General features: G+C 46.9%; 1 protein-coding gene across 4 annotated transcripts in view; it reads right to left on the bottom strand.

Annotated features, from left to right (window-relative positions):
* Window positions 1-17,557, bottom strand: part of DENND1A (DENN domain containing 1A) — a 266,540-nt gene that overhangs the window by 20,275 nt on the left and 228,708 nt on the right. For 2 of the 4 annotated variants that reach the window (XM_083721669.1, XM_083721671.1), the window contains exons 19-20: window positions 15,820-15,951; window positions 5,725-5,781 (exon numbers count right to left, since the gene is read on the bottom strand). In XM_083721669.1, coding sequence (XP_083577795.1) covers window positions 5,725-5,781; window positions 15,820-15,951 — 189 coding nt within the window. The remainder of the gene's footprint in view (window positions 1-5,724; window positions 5,782-15,819; window positions 15,952-17,557) is intronic. The other 2 variants (XM_083721670.1, XM_083721672.1) reach the window with 1 other exon arrangement.

Here is a 17,557-nt window from a genome sequence, read left to right as displayed (position 1 = left end):
CGCCGTTATTGCATAGAAAAATGGTCTTATTTTTTCTTTTGGAATTCTTCTATTTATTATCCCAAGAAGGAATGGCTTTTTATGAAATGTAATTTTTAATAGTTTTTCATTTCATCGTAGATCGTGTCCCAGAATTTTTTCATTTCTGGGCACAACCACCACATATGAAAAAAGGTTCCCAGTTGCGATTTGCATTTCCAACACCTATTGTTGTGGTTTTCATTATTTTTATATAATTTGACAGGAGTAAGATACCACCTATACTGCATTTTCATCCAATTTTTGCTTATTTGGTAGCATGCTGTAAATTTTTGGTTTTTCTTCCATACCTTCTTCCACATCTCTAGTTCTATCGAGTGTCCTACATCCTGTTCCCACTTATTCATTACATCTTTTATCTCTTTATGCTTTAAATCCCAATTCAAAAGCAACCTGTGCATTTTGGATAGGGTTTTCTTATTATTTTGCAGCAAATCTTTCTCTAAAATAGAGGTTTTATTCTCAAAGCCATTCAGTTTTTTATCTCTTTGGAAAACAGCGTTAAACTGGTGATGTTCTAGTCATGTTATACTTATTTTCTTTAGCTCTTCATATTTTTTGAATTTATAGAGAAATTATTTAATTCCATTACTAGATCTTTATAGGTTGGCCAATTATCACCCATATTTTTCTTGTGGATCGTTGTTGCTTCAGTCGGCGATAACCACCATGGAATTCTTGGTTCTAATATTAATTTATATTTCTCCTGGATGGCATATAAACTTTTCCTCACTATATGTGATCTCTATGTGATCTTACTCTATCACAGCAAAGGTATCCATGCCATCCAAAAATATTGTCCCCAAAATATATTTTCTTCTTCTGTTTTTAACGACTTGTCTACCAGCCTTCATCTGAAGATCACAGGGCGGTTCACAACATAAAAATACAAAATGAGAACACAATCACAAGGCTTTTTGTAAAAGAAACAGCATTTTTGTGCTTTCCAGGGTTTTTGTCTGCAGAATAAATATTGTTTGTTTATTTATTTATCTTTGACAATTTATATATCACTTATTCACAAATGTCTCTAGGCAGTGTACAAAAAACTCAATAAAGTGAAAATGAAAATAAATTAAAATTATAAAATCAGAATTCAGTAAAAATGCCTGCTGGAATAATAAAAAATAATTGGGAAGTTCAGCAGGGAGGGGGCCTGCCTGACCTCAACTGAAAGGGCGTTCCATGTAGCAGAATGCTCGGCTCCAGGGGGATATGGAGAATCTGAGCCACAGGGAACAACAGAACAGTGATTTCCCCAAAGACCTTGGTGATTGGGCAGGGATATAAAGGACCAGGTGGCTCCTGAGAAACCCGTCCCAAATCTGTTAAGGGTCTTGTAAACTGGCACAAGAACCTTGAAACAGGTCTGGCAGTGAACGGGCAACCAGTGCATGCTTTTGAGCGCCCCCGTTACGTGCTGGGGATAGTCTGTCCCCATCAATAATCTAGCCGTAGACCAAGCCCAAGGCTGGCCCCACAGAGAGGGCAATGCAACCCTCAAGCCCTGAGGTCACCAATGCATGAATCAATGTGAGCAGGTCATCCCAGCTCAAGAATAGCTGCAGTTGGCATACCAGCTCTAGCTGGCAAAAGGCACTTTAAGTGGTTAGAAGTGCCTTTTGCCAGCTGGGCTACTTGAGCCTCCTGCGACAAAGATGGATCCAGGAGAACCCCAAGCAGTGGACCTGTTTTCTCATAAGGAGTGTAACCCCTTCCAGAGAAGTCTACTGGTCAATCTCCACAATGGAATAGGCTTTGGGGGACAAGCAAAGCGCTGCTTTATGACAGACAAAAAGTGGGTTCTCTCTCTCCCTCTCTGCTATGGCGAGGGACTCAATGCCAGATGCTTCTGACCAAAGGAGTCGTGGCTGACCTGCCCTCCCTGAAGCCCTGGTTTGCACAGCAGGAAATGGCCCTGCCAGCATGCAGCTCAGCATGGATTCAGCATTTTGCATTTGAAATTTGCTATCAAAGCAATGGCATGAGGGCAGCAGCACTGGGGGAGCCGGGAGGACCCCAGAGAGGTCCTGAATGCCACTGCCCCATGGGAAGGAGGGAGGACCAGATGCTAGAGGCCTCAGAGACTGGCCTGCTCACAAGGCTGATTCTCGCTTTGCAATCAAGACGGCTTAAGGCGGCGAATTCATGGCAGGAATAGAAGGATTAAGTTTGCGGCAACTTCGAGTGAACTTGCAAGGCGGAGAAACATGGGGGAAAAGAACAACAGAGCTAATTAGAGGAGCTGAGCTGTCAGAGCGCGGCTGCATGGCTCAGCGCCAGCAAACAAAAGGAATGGCTTGGCAATCAGCAGGATCGATGGAGGAGACTGCTTCATTAGGGATGATAAAACACAGAGAGAAGGAAAGGCAAGAGAGAGAGAAAGAAGGAGCAAGGGGGGGGGGGAGAAAGAGGGAGAGGGAAAACTGTTTAATTAAGCCTAAAGCTGGCTTGTCACTGTGCGGCGAACACTTTCACCTTAGGGGCAGCCCTCTCGGGGTGGGGAATGCAGCCCGTTCTTGCCAGCAAAGGCAGCTCCACAGCGCCAGGGGAGGGATGCTAAAGAGGATTGTGTTGGATCCTGAGAGGACTATTATGGGGGAGAGGGGTTGGGAGAAGGGCCAAATCACAGCAGGATTTCAGACGCTACCAAAGAACAGGGTTAAATGCGCACTGAGTGCAAAAGTGCCATGCGCCTGTGCAACAATGTGGAGGGCAAAGGCCAATCATGTGAGGGCTGAATGGGCAGTTTACAGGAATTTCTGCCTACCTGGGGACATCAGCTGACCTTTATGACACATGAGGAATCTGCCTTCCTTGAGCAACTCACTCTCTCTCTCTCTCTTTCTCTCTCTCTCTCTCTCTCTCTCTCACACACACACACACACACACACACACACACAGAGGTTCTTAGGGAAAGAGTACTGGAGGCGTAAAATGGATCAGGGTTCTGGAACCAGGTTTTTATTCTAAGAGTTGCTGCAGAGAAGAAAGAAAAGGAAGGTGTGGTTTGTTGGTCAGCCCTTAGGAACTGAAGGATGAGGTATTCCGAGGCAGCAGACAGCGGGCTTCCCTCATGATGTTTTGGACCAATAACTCCTATCTGCCCCGGCCACAGAAGCCATGATGCAGCTGGCGGGCACCAGGCTAGTAAAGGCTGCCCCACGTGGATTCTGTGCAGATGTCACTTCCTGAACCCAGCTGCCATGAAGCGCTCCAAGCAACAGAGAATCTGGATAGGAGAGTTGCAGGGTGGATGAGAAGCAGCACACAGCACTAGGTTTGTCCTCCACAAATCTCCATAGTGCCGCAAATGGGATCTGGCTACTGCCACAGCTTGATTAGATTACTGCAATGTGCTCTGTGCATTTGGAAACTTCAGCTGGGGCAGAACGAAGCTTTCCTACCAGTCCAGTTCACAGTGCTGGCATTGAGCTTGAAAGCCTAAAACCAACAGTGGGGAACTTGTGACCCTCCAAATGGTATTGGACTCCAATTCTCATCAGCCCCAGCCATGGTCAGCAGTCAGGGATAATGGGTATTGTTGGAAGACCACCGGCTGGCAAGCCTGGGTATAGAAACATATGATTTATTCAAAGGGAGGGATCCCTGACACATTTCTAACAAATGATCTTCACCGGGGAGAATGTGACTTTTTAAAACACATGCACGGAAATGGAGACACTTTGCAGACTGTTTTCAAAGCAGATGCCACTGTGAGCTTGGGCCTGAGATCCTGGGACTACTTTTTGCAGAGAGGAGTCCTGCGAGTAACAACATGATCTGAGAGACTCTGACTGCATGAAACCATCTGTGAAGCTCCCAAGAATCACTTGGGAACATCAAAAGTTTTCCTCCAAGTTGGTTCTGTGTAACCAAAGTCTCCCAAGTTGTGAGAAATTGGAATGCCGTGCAGGGATGTCCCTTCCGACATGTCCTGCGATAAAGCTTCCCATCTAGGAACAACCAGCTATTATGGCACCTTCTGTGGTTAACTCCCAGCCCTCCAATCCACCATGTTTGGCGCACAGACGGGTGACAATATCTCAGAGGAGAACTAAGGCATTGCAGCTGAGAGATCAAACACCCTTGGCAAAATGTTACAGATAGGTAGCCGTGTTGGTCTGCCATAGTCAAAACAAAAAAAATTCCTTCCAGTAGCACCTTAAAGACCAACTAAGTTAGTTCTTGGTATGAGCTTTCGTGTGCATGCACACTTCTTCAGATACCCTTGGCAAAATGGGCTTTGATGTCAAGACCAGCCAGCTTGGAGCAAGGTTGCTCAGCAGTATTTTGTCTGTGTAAACTCTTGCTGCAAGGGCCTGCTGGGAGGAGAACAAGGGGAACATGACCCAAAGCTTTTAGCTATAGGGTGATAAAACACACAGAGAAAGTTTATTTCCTAGGTAATGAATCTCAACAAATCCTCAAGGGTCTCCAGCATCAAGGGCTCTGAACAACAGAGGCAGAAGCAATCAGCACCACCTTTGACACATGTAGGAAGGGAAATTATCAATGCATAAATCCATAACAATGACGTGCTGAGCTGAACACCCCCTGCAAAGACATGCACGACCGGAACTAAACTCAGAAAACATGCACTGGAAGTTTAGAGCAAATGGCACACCCGACCTGGCTGCCAACCAACAGGAGCAGGAATCTGAAGCAGCAACAGCAGCAAAATTCCCTTATTCAGTTTTAGCAAGACAGTTTGAAAACTTGCCCTTGGTTTCTTTGATCTCACTTTCATGGAAGAAATCGGATTAAAGAAAACAGGGTTCTCTGATAAAATGAGGGCTACCAGGTCAAAAATCCAAAGACTGCAAGGAGAGCAGCCTGAATGACACCAACTGTGGTGCAGGGATTTTGGGGTGGGCAGTCAAGGTGTGTTTTTCACAGCAGGAGCAATAGTGTCATCTGCTGGAATGGCGTTTGTCAGGGCCAGGGGGGCAGATCTTGCCCAACACAGGATCCTTTTTAGCTTACTAAACTTCACTGCTGACCAGGGATGTGGTCTCACCAAACCCAAGTCCAACAATCTAACCACTCTTCCACACAAGGCACCAACCTCCTTCTTTGGGCAAGGAGGAAGAGTCCTAGAATCAATGCCACATCTTTGCAGTTATCTGGCAATGAGGACATATGAAGGAGAATGAAATGCTGCTAAAAGGGGACCAGCATTCCCTTAATGTAGATCCTGTACCGAATGACAGTACACTGCAAGGTCCTCTGCTTGAAAAGCTACTTGTTTCCAGTTATATGCTGATTACTGAAAGGAAAAATTAACCTGATCTTCATTTAGCATTTCTGTGATTCTGTGACTGCTTTTGTTTTCTTCCAGAACACATGGAGGGCACAGTTCCAGAGTGCTGAGGATGTTTGCAAACCTAGGGTCCAAATTTAGAGGCCGATGCAAGTCTTCAAAAGCTCACTAGCTAAAACTGCATGTGGAGCCTAGAGGAACTGAAAGTGAGAGAAAGGTGTCACCAGAGCAGCAGAGACCCTGCTGAAGACAAGCGGAGCAAAAGGAAGACCTTTAGACTTAAGTCTACCAACGAAAGGGCAGCGGTTCCCTTTTGGGCTTGGCAAGGCCCACCAAGCAGGATTTAGTAAGGCTATGGAGAGTGCAGGGTTAAAGGTGGCAGCAGAAAGGAAGAACGGCCAGCTACTCGGCCAGCTACTCACGGGCCTGGAGGAGCGGTGGATCTTGGGAGGAGGTGGTCTTGCTGGCCGGGTGCTTAGCTGTGGCATCAAAGCGGAAACTTCAGTCATCAGCAAATACAATGCACACTGGACATTACTGCATGCTAAATACGCAGTGCCTTAAGGCCTCCTTGAGATGCGCCCCCAAAGCTTTTCGCAGCTGACAGGTCTAACACCGCTACAGGGCAGGTGCGAGTAAATGGGGTGGGGAACCATCTCTAGTCCTTGTTCAGAGGCAGTCTACCTGAATACCAGCTGTTTGGAGGGGTGAGGAGAGAGGCATCAGGGGAGGGCTGTTGCCCTTCTGCCCTGCTTGCTTCTCAGAGGAGGCATCCAGTTGGACACTGTAGGAAGAAGGGCGCTAGACCGGACTGACTTTCGGTCGGACCCAGTACAGCTGCTCTTACATTCTGGGAAAACCATGCATTATATTATATCTTTTAAGATTTATAACACATACACAGGCCAAAATACAGCACTGCAGCCACTGTGAACGTCATTTAGAAGTGTGGTGCTTTTGCAACCCTTGAAATGTGGAGAATCTGACTGCGTCTTGCCCAGCCTGGTGTCATCCAGCTTTGTTTAGCTACAACTTCCATCAGCCCCATTTGCAGTCCAAAACAGCTGGAGGGCACCAGGTTGGGGAAACCAGCTCTATAAAGGAGCAGAAAGACTAAAACCTTCACTGCACCCCTGTGCTCTGCTCCATGCAGGGATCTGCAGAACGGTTAGCAAAAACCAAAAACGCTGTACTCTAAGGAAAGCTGATGAGATTTTCTCCCCCGCTCCGCCCGCTTTGTCATGAGAAAATGCAAAGAGCTGCACATGGCAGCCCCTGTGGAATCCTGGGCAGTGCCCAGACACTCCCCAGCCTCTATGAAAAGTTAAGGGCTAGAAGCTTGCTTTTTTAAATTATGAAAGAAGACCAGAGATCCTCTGGGCATGGACTGTGATACTCAGCACCAAACTCCCATTTGCACAGTGCAACTGCGTGGAATGTTTCCCCCTCCTGCCCACAGGGGATGCATCTCATTCTCCCCGCATTTGAAACATCGTAGTCACGGCACGGCTGGAATGGAGGTGGCCTGTGAGGAAGGCCCACGTTTCTCTGGCAAGGCAAGTAACAAGGGGGAGCAGAAGGAAGGTGAGCGAGCGAGTCCGACACCCACCCACCCACCCACTCCCACAGTGCTTTCTCTTTTCAAGTTCAGGAGCCCCCCCCCCCCCCCCGTCATACTGCAAACACATATTCAAAGGACGTGAAAATTATATTTACTAAAACCAGCATCCGATTTGCAGTTAATTTGTTGATGCAGCAAAACACATTGTTTCCAAAAGGTCAGAAGTGGAAGCTGTGGTGGAGCATCAGCCTAATTACCTGTGCTACATAGATGAGGCTGTGGATGTCCACGCTGGTGCTGCTGAAGGCAGCTAAATTACTGTCACAGGCCTCTTGTCAAAGGAACAGGCAGTGGGGTCTCCGGGAGGGAGGTGGGGCGGAATGCTTCCCGGCTCTCTGGATGGCTGCCGCGATGCACTCTGCATGCGCCCGCTGCGAGGGCATTGGGCAGGAGCCTTGGCCTGAGCCCAGAGATGGTGATGGTGTGGATTTCACACCTGGTCTGAAGACACTGCCTTTGATCTCGAAAAGCCCCAGATAGGATGTTGGCTTCCTACCCTCCTTTCTTGTAAAAAGAAGAGCTCGCCTGGGGTCCCAGAGAGAACGCTGGGACTCCAACTCTCATCAGCCCCAGACGGCGTCCTCAACAGGAGCTGGAGTCCAGAAACATCTGGAGAGCCACATGTTCCTCATCACTACCCTGTATCAGCAAAGGACAACCCCCTGCCACCGTATGTTATCATATTTGTAACCTGCACAATAGACAAGAAACACAGCAGAGTGCTCTGAGCTCTCCTGAAGTGATGGGCGGGGGTCTTCTCCAGGCAGCTCCTGCTTTATTCACTGCTACCAGTGAATAAATCTAAGGAAGTCAGATTACCCTCAACCAGAGCCAGGGCCTTTTCAACACTGGCCCCGGCCTGGTGGAACGCTCTGTCTCATGAGACCAGGGCCCGGTGGGATCTGATTTCTTTCCGCAGGGCCTGTAAGACAGAGTTGTTCCGCCTGGCCTTTGGCTTGGAGCCAATTTAATTTCCTCCCCCTCTTTCTTTTTCCTTTCTCCTCCTGGGATGAGGCTGCATTTTAATTGTTTTAACGTTTTAATGTTGTATTTTAATCTTGTTTTTAAGTTGTATACATTCAACTCGTTTTTATTATTGGTTGTTAGCCGCTCTGAGCCTGGCCTTGGCTGGGGAGGGCGGGGTATAAATAAAAATTATTATTATTATTATTACCAGCGGAGGGCTTCCGCCCGCCCATCAATGGCAACTTTGAGGACAATGGCTGGGGCTTCCTAGTGCAGAATAACAGTGACTAACAGGGTTCCATAAAATAATGTATAAACTGTGGAGAAAACAGAAAGTAGAGGTTTCCCCCCCCCCCCTTTCAACACTTGGGTGGATGGTGGTTAACAGATTGAGGTTGAATCCCAACAAGACAGAAGTACTGTTTCCGGGGGACGGGGGTGGGCAGTGGGAGGCATCTGCTTGACAATATGGGAAACAGGATGTTGGACCAGTTAGGCCTTTCACCTAACTACAGGGAACCAGGCAAAGGGCCTTCTCAGTAGTGGCGCCCGCCTTGTGGAACACCCTCCCATCAGATGTCAAGGAAATAAACAACTACATGACTTTTAGAAGACATCTTAAGGCAGCCCTGTTTAGGGAAGTTTTTAATAACTGGTGTTTTAATGTATTTTTAACCTTCTGTTGGAAGCTGCCCAGAGTGGCTGCAGAAATTATATATTATTATTATTATTATTATTATTATTATTATTATTATTATTCAGACCCAGCAGGGCTCTTTTTACGTTCTCAAAAGCAAATATTGAAAAACAATGGAAGGCAGCACATATCAATCAAGTTTTCAGCTATCCACAGAATTCTTACTTCTTCACTTCTCTCAAGTGGAAACATCCTTTTTTGGATAACCTCATGCTCCTTCCTATTTGAAATTAAAAGTGGTGAAAAGATGAGAGGAAAAGCATCCTATTTTAGGTAATACAAGTATCACCAAAAGTTGTCATCACCCGTCAGGTAGTGATAAAAGCACACCTGTGCATGGTCCCAGCTGCACAGTTCAAAGCCAACAGCAAACACCTCCAAAGCAGATGGGCAAGACCTTCCCATCATAACTACAAATTGGATACCCCCACCCGAAAGCCATGGAAGAGTCTGGGTTTGTGACATATGTCAGATTCTGAACAAAAGTCTAAGGCAAAACAGTGAACTGGCTGGATTCCAAGTCATGGCCGATGGGATATAAAAGCACACTGCATGGATGCACTGTGCAGCCTTACTTGTGCCTCCCACAGATCCCCATATCCCCCGCCCCCCAAGCCCAGCTTAGATCATGACCTCCTTGCTTACCAAGGCCCAGCAACCTCCTTTAGGAGGTCTTGCTATCGTGGTTGGAATTTACTTATTTATTTAGAATGTCAATGCCTTTGGGGCAGTCTTACAGAATCAGACTGAAAGTCCAACTTTCCGGTGGTGGCCTCCCCAGATAGGGAATGCTCTCCCCAGGGAAGTATGCCTGGCACCTTCACTGCACTCCCTTTCCAGCAACTTTTAGTGGCGTTGCACACATTATTATATGGTTTTATTTGCTGCTATTGAAATTTCATGTTGCTTTTTGCTGTTTTATTGATTGATGATCTGTATGTTTTATTGTTCTAAGCCACCCAGAAAAAAGAGTTAGTGAGCAGCATATAAATAATGAAAATAAGTAAATGTTGTTGTTTAGTCATGTCCGACTCTTCGTGACCCCATGGACAAGAGCACGCCAGGCACTCCTGTCTTCCACTGCCTCCCGCAGTTTGGTCAGACTCATGTTTGTCGCTTCGAGAACACTGTCCAACCATCTCATCCTCTGTCGTCCCCTTTTCCTTGTGCCCTCCATCTTTCCCAGCATCAGGGTCTTTACCAAGGAGTCTTCTCTTCTCATGAGGTGGCCAAAGTATTGGAGCCTCAGCTTCAGGATCTGTCCTTCCAGTGAGCACTCAGGGCTGATTTCCTTCAGAATGGAGAGGTTTGATCTTCTTGCAGTCCATGGGACTCTCAAGAGTCTCCTCCAGCACCATAATTCAAAAGCATCCATTCTTCGGCCATCAGCCTTCTTTATGGTCCAGCTCTCACTTCCATACATCACTACTGGGAAAACCATGGCTTTAACTATACGGACCTTAAGTAAATACTGATTACTTAATTAATAGCACTGCTGTGCCTTCTGCTCCTTCAATATACACTGCTGCATAAGGTTAGGAGTTCTGGGCCAGGAGCTGGAAGAGACCGGGGTTCAAATCCCCCCCCCCCAGTACTATGAAGGCCACCGGGTGACCCTGGGCAAGGGACTGCATATCTCAGCTTAGCCTACCTCACAGGGCTACTGTGGAGATTCAAAGAGGATGGGGGAAACTATGGGCGCCACTTAGAGAAAAAGGTGGGATATAAATGCAACTAAAAAACAAGCAAACTGCTTCCCAGACGCTTGTCTAGAGCATGAGCTCAATTCATTTTTGGCAGGGTGGGGGAGTGGACAAGAGGGGGAAATTGCTCAGAAAGTCTTTCCAAGTTCCTGAAGCGTGACGGTTGAAACGCCACCAAGAACCAGCCGACGTCCACAAGAAAGTCATTGTGGGCTCCCCTCAAAGACAAAAAAACAACAAGAGAGAGGTCAGCTCCTCAAAACCTGGAACACATTCAGCCCAGCGTGCCCAGAAAACCTGTCCATCTCTGGCTTCAGCAGAGTTTAAAATCACACAGCTAATAGGTTAACAACTGTTTTTCTTCTGCTTCAAATGAAGAATATCAGGAAGCCGGGGGAATATTCGGCTTTCCAATTTGTACCGACTGCTCAGTGCTCCCTGCAATGTGTGTTTGACAGGGCTGACATTTTGTACTGCTGTGAGACGGGGGGAGTATGTGTGACATTTTTATTCATGGTGGCGTACGCCCTTGTAATGATCAGCCCCGGTCGATGTGCTTACTGCAGCAGCCCCCAAGCCCTCGGAGAACAAACAGGAGTCGAAGGTACCAGCAGTTCGGCTGCCTTGTTAGACACCGCCAGGATCCTAACGAAGAGCAAATGCTGGAAAATTTCACTGTCAAATCCTCAAGGACACTGTCAGCAGAGAGCTAACTGCATATATTTCTCATTTAAAACAAGGAAAATTCACCAATTGTGCATTAAGCAAAAGACAAAAAGCCACACCAGGTTTTTAAACTTCCTCGCCTTTTCTTCTTTTTAAAACTGGTCATTCTTGCAGCTTCTCATGGGGAGCTGCTGGTTGCCGGGCTCAATGCTGGAATACACGTCTACAAAACCCAAGGCAGACCAGCTGATTTAAGATGAATACCAACAGACATGAGCTTGATTATCTGGGGAGGAACAGAACAGTCTCTCCTCTCCTGCAGATGGAGTCATATATATAAAACTATCATTCCGGAAACATGCCAGCTTGCTGAGCTCTTGGTTGTGTTAGCACAAGAGTATGGAAGTTCAGAGGGGTTTGGGCAGAGACCCATCAGCAAGCCAACCGTCTGCCCAATTTACTAGAGGCAGAAGATTGCTGTGATGCTCACTGTTCCACTGTGTTATGCGTGTGTGCATAAGGAAAGCAACTTGGCTGGGGTCAAGTGAGCCTCACTCTACCACTCACTACTGGCCTCAATGACCAAGTTTTGCATTTTGCAAATGTATCTGGCTGTCCTTCCTTGTTTCCCTCCTCATTCCCCCAACCTCCCAATCTTCTCAAAGCAACAGGCTACCAGCTGAGAACTGCAGAGCAGCCTTTCCACAAGGAGGCAATAGCCTGCAGAGCTCTGTCCCTCCCCAGGCTGTACTTTCTTCAAGCGAGCGAACTGTTCAGGTGAAGAGGGATAAGCACCGCTTCCTGTACTCTCTGGAAGAGCAAGGCTTCCACTGAGAATCCAGGCACATCTTCCTTAGGCTTCCCGATGGGTCAGGCATGTCACAGGCACGGCTTAAGGCTGTAACAAGAGTGCGACTGATGGCAAAAACTTCTCCTCCCCCTCGTTTCTGTGGCAGAGTCTTGGTGGAGCTTCGCAGGTTTGCACCAAACATGTCATGATGGGCTCCTCTTTAGCACATTCTGCAGCAAGATTTCACTTTCAGATGCATTTTTGCCACATAACTGGAGGGGTTCCTGTAGGGATTACATCCTTTCTCTCCCGCTCAATGGGGGGATATGGACTGAGCAGCACGCATGCATACTATTACACTGGAGAAGGAAAACTGTTTGACAAACAGCTTCAAAAGCAGAAAAAATATATCTCAAAATGGAAACAGATGACTTTTTCCTCCCCTCAGCCAGTTATGACCCAGCCGCAGAGTGGCACAGCTGTGAAACTCTTTCATGCTACATTCTGTACGGCATCCCTCTAGGGACACTTCCTGCAGTGGTCAAGAGACCAGGGTGTGGAAGTCAGAACCACCAGCTAAAGGTTGCAACTTGAGCAATAATGGAAATTAAGAACTGGTTTAGACACGCGCAGCTCTTCTAGCTCCTTGATCTTGAACTCAAAGCTCCATAAACAGGCAAGAGAACGTTGCAGGTTTGGCTGCTTCAGATTTAACACGCTCAAAAAATTCTAAATACCACCAATTCCCTGCCTTGTCCCTTAGCCTCATTGTGCAAAGCGACATCCCCACTCCCAAAGAGAGCGAGGTTTCAAGCTCCGGAACTGAGCAAAGGCAGCAAACAGGGTTCTCTCCACACAGCCTGACGGCTGCAATTCTCAAGATAGGGGCTTAGCTAGCTTAGAATCAATAGAATTGTAGAGTTTGAAGAGGTAATGTAGCCTAACCCATGGAAATGCAGGAATCACAACTAAAGAATCTCGGGCAGATGGCCACCCAACCTCTGTTTCAAAACATCCGCCACCTTCTGAGGCATCTCATTCCACTCCCAAACAGCCTGTCCTGCTTTTTGCGGGAAGAGTAATGCTGTGGTGACCTTGTTTTCCCAGGCTGCCTGAGAATCTGCTGCGAAACAACTGCAGAGCCAGAAATGCTCCCATGGCACACAGAAGAAAACCTCCAGCTGGACGGAGCAAGACGTAGCCCAGGTCGCCCTGAAGCTGCCTGGTCATCTAAGCTGGACTTGGGCCCCTTTGCCAGCAGAGTGATGACAAGGACCAAGCGGGGCACAAGACGCAGACCACCGGCTGCTGCCAGCTGCAGCCAGGCAAGCCCTAATGAGTTAAAATTAAATGTTGCCATTGGCTCGCCAGCCCTGTCCCTCCTCCCCTTCAGCTAATCTGTCACTTAATGAAGAAAAGGCCCGCTTGCTTGGTGGCGGCGTAGGACAGGGAGAGCCGAGCTGCCGGCTCACTTTCAGCAAGCTGATTAAGGATTTCAACCCACAGCAGCCAGCAGACGTCTCCCAGAAAAATAAATAGACTGTATGCAAATGTGTTTGTCACTCTGACAGCACATCTCAATTAAGGCGTCTTGCTGGGGCTGGTGGGCTGAGGAGCTGCCACAGCCACAGCCAGCCAGCCTGCGCTACTGATATGTAACACAGCCAGCGTGGTGTTGTGGTGAAGAGTGTTGGAACAGGACTTGGGAGACCAGGGCTTGAATCCCCGCTTGGCCACGCAAGTTCTCTGGGTGGCCTTGGGCCAGTCCTTGTCTCCCAGCCCAGCCTGCCTCACAGGGTTGCTGTTCCAAGGATAAAACCAGGAGGGGAAGCAGCATGTACCCCACCTCAAGCTCCTCTGGAGGAAAAGGTGGTTTATAAGAATAACAAAGAAGAAGAAGAAGATTGGGGAGGAGGCGCTTGACCCTCACCAACATGAATGCATTTTCTGAATAAAGGATGTCAGGATGAGAACAGACATGGGTAGCAAGGAATAACTGAGGAAGTGAACACCCTTCTTTCACATCTTCCTCTGGTTCTGGGTATGTGCAAAACGCTCCACCCTCACCTGGATTTTCACTCCTTTTTAATTATCTGTATGAGGCACTTAAAATGCAACATTAAACTTAAAATAATAATAATATTGGGGTTTCTACTCACATCTCCACACTAAAACCCATCCCTTCTCAGGAAAAATGCTTTGACAGCTTTTAATCCGAATTATCACCAAGCTATAAATGTGGACAAAGGTTTGGCAGAATGTGGCGTCTGCAATGTAAGGACGGTCGTTAAATGTGTTTCTCTTGAGGAGAGACCCAAACCAGCGGAAGAAACAAAGGCAAAGAAAGTGGGAGTGGAGAGTTACTGTAAAAACTACATCATTTTGGAACAATCTCCTTCTGCCTTATTAACCCACCCTGCTAACAGCAGCAGCACACAGATTTTCTGCTCCCCATGTAAATCCTTTGTGTGCAATATACCAGACACAAAGTGACTTTGCTTTGTGATTTCTGAAAAGTAGTTGTCTTCTAATGATGAATGGAGAAGAGGGACATTGCTATTTGTTAGAATAAAAAAGGAGCTGTTGGAGCACAGCCCAAAAGCTCTCAGGGTCCCCTGGAAGACACATGAGGCCACCCCCATCTTCTGAAGCTAAGCATGTCTGAGCCTGGTCAGTGCCTGAAAGGGGTGACTGCCTGGGAACTACATGTTTGCTGCCTTGGGTTCTATGACAGAAGGAAGGAAATAAGTGTAAGAAAGCAAACGAAGCAAACCTGTATTGATAAACAAAGCGGAAGGGAGATACAATCCTGCAACACAAGAGCAACTGATCTCAAACCCATTCACTCACGCAGAGAAAAATACTCCAATAGCTGGGCAAATACAGAAATTTCATTAGGAGGCTCTGAAGCCCCGTTCTAAATATACATGTCTCTCTCCATGTGTGTATGTTAGAGAGTGAGTGAGGTTTGCATAAAAGCAGCCATTATAAAGATACACCAGTGAATGATTGCATCTCATGCATAAGGAGACATGAGTTTTCAAACCTGTGTGTGCATTTAAATGAAAATATTTGGTGCCTTAATGTGGCATCCAACACCACTGTTGTTTAAAAAGCATTAAAGCGTTTAAAAATAATAGTGTTATTTCAGTATTCAGTATAATTATACCTACTGTCACATGGACACTTGGAGAAATCAGGTATTAATTCACACCTGCCCTTTAATATTTAAACTTCACAGACTAGTACGGAAGATTAGATTAAAATTAAAACAGGGGCCAACAAATCTTGTGACAACAAAAAGTGAACCCATCACACTTCTCTCCCACCACCACCCCCGCCAAGGCGAAAGCTGGAAAGTTGATCTCAGTAGTTTTGTATACGTTTTTCTAATTATTACCTACTCCAATCCTGGCTAAGTTTCACAAATATATTGCCAGGGCCATAATAAAAATAACCAGCCTACAGAGCACCAGAGTCAATACAGAAATATGCTATTAAAGAACCATTAATTGATTTTCCAACCACAGTTCATTGCTTTTTCTGTTCAAAGTGTGTCGAAGTGCTTATTATAATAAGCCGCTCACTGCTGACACTAATAATTGGGCTAGATAACAGAAGACACCTTAAACGGAGTCACAGGGAAGGAAAAAGCTGTCGCCTCCGCGATGGAACCGGCAGGATGCTTCCCCTTTCCAGGTTAATACATGGCAAGAGATCCTCAGAAGTATGAGCAAGAGAAACACAGGCAGGGGCATGGTATGCGAGCCTTGTGAGGGCTTCAGATCTGAGTCAGCTGCCACTTCCAACTTTAAAGCAAGCCACTTGTGCGAAGCAGAAGATGCTGCACAGCTCCAAATCCAGGTGTCTTTGTAGCGATGTGCAAAGTCTGGTTTTGTGCACATAATAACCCTTTCACACAACATGGATTGCCCGTGATCCAACAGATTTTGGGGCTGCACATGACCCAGAACTGCTTGGCTTCCCAGGGACCAATATGAGTCTGTGTGTGCATCTTCCTACAGAGAAAGCAAAAAGGAAGCCAAGGTGTTTGAATCATGCACCCCCACGTACCTGCCCAAAGTGCACAGTGATTGGCCTTCTGTCCTCGTGGAGTCTGGGATCTCTTTGTTCAGCCAGTGGGGAAGGAGTTGTCCATGGCAGGGCGTTTTCTGGCACAGTGGAGCAGCCGTTCTCTGCAACGTCCTGTATGGTAGGAAATGGTGAATTGCATGGCCAGGAACACTCTTGATTAAGGGCGAGGGGCAAAAAGGAAGGACTCGGGGATAAAACTGACTGGACAAGTTTTGATGTTAGGAATGACAACAGCAACAACAACAACAACAAAAAAGCATAGATAAAAGAAACCAATTAGCATATAAGCCATGGCCACACTTTTGTTCTTTCACAAGTTATATAAAAACTCAACACACATGCCACAGAATAACAAAATAGCCCCCAAATTCCAACTTTGGATGAAGTGGCCCTAAGTAAATACATAAAATTAATCAGACACATAAAGACAGTCCACCAAAGACAAACCATTGCACAATCCAAAACAAAGCATATGGAATAACAAGACCTGCTGGAGCAGAGCCAGGCTGGCGTCTGCAAGGGAAAGTCCTGTCTCACAAACCTATTGGAATTCTTTGAGAGCATATTCTTAAGAGCTTGTGGGGGGTCATGAACACCCTTTCTAATTCCTGGACCCTCCCTTCTAAGTCCTGGGTGCTAGACACTGGATTTAACATGTTAAAATCAAGCCAGCCTGGTTTCCTGTGCTCAAGAGATCACCTGACAGAGGGGCCACTAGAAGAGAACAAAAGGAAAGGTGAGGAACCATTAAGGGACACAAAGGAGTGGCTGTATGCCAGAGGGCAGAGAGGTAAGGTCCCTCCCTCAGCTCTAAGACAGCAGAGACAAAGCAGAGTAGAGTTTAGGAATGCAGTTGGCCTTGATGTGAGCTGAAGGGAAAAGGTGGCAGTCGGTTAAACGCAGTAAGCTGCAGCAGAGGGGGCTGGGCCATGGGAGAAGAAACCTCTTGGAGAGTTAATGCTGTGAGCATCTCCATCGTAGGCTTATGTAAATAAGCCATATATCCTAAAGACACCACAGTCTCCGCCAGTGGCGTAGCGTGGGTTGTCAGCACCCGGGGCAAGGCAAGTAATTTGCACCCCCTAACCCATGGATTTGCGCCCCCTAACCCTAACCCCCAGATGTTGCGCCCGGTGCGGCCGCCCCCCCCTGCACCCCCCACGCTATGCCACTGGTCTTTGCTGTGTCTCATTTCCAAAGGAAACACAAACCCCAGCGAAGCACCTGGAACCTCTGGAATCTCACACCTCCCAGCATATAGCAATATGGACAGAGGCGATCTAGTTGACATTGTGTACCTGGACTTTCAAAAAGCTTTTGACAAAGTATTTCACCAAAGACTCCTAAGTAAGCTTAAAAGCCATGGAATAAGAGTAGAGGTCCTCTTGTGGTTAAGTTGCAGGAAGCAAAGAGTAGGAATAAATGGAAAGTTCTGCAAATGGAAAAAGTGGGGCCCCCTAAGGACTGGTATTGGGACCTGTGATCTAGAGAGTGAGCAGTGAGGTGGCTAAGTTTTCAAATAACACTAAATTGTTCAGAGTTGTTAAAACAAAAAGATTGTGATGGACCTCTGCAAACTGAGTGAGTGGGCCGGAAAATGGCAAATTCAATTCAATGAAAACAAAGTGAGGGACATTGGAGCAACCCCCCCCCCCCCTGAATTTCACATGGGGTCTGAAGTGGAGGTGACAGACCAGGTGTGAGACCTTGGGGTCAT

The sequence above is a fragment of the Podarcis gaigeae genome (assembly GCF_964106915.1).
Source record: "Podarcis gaigeae genome assembly, chromosome: Z".
Taxonomy (NCBI): Eukaryota; Metazoa; Chordata; class Lepidosauria; order Squamata; family Lacertidae; genus Podarcis; species Podarcis gaigeae.
This window is presented reverse-complemented; position numbering and strand designations above follow the sequence as displayed.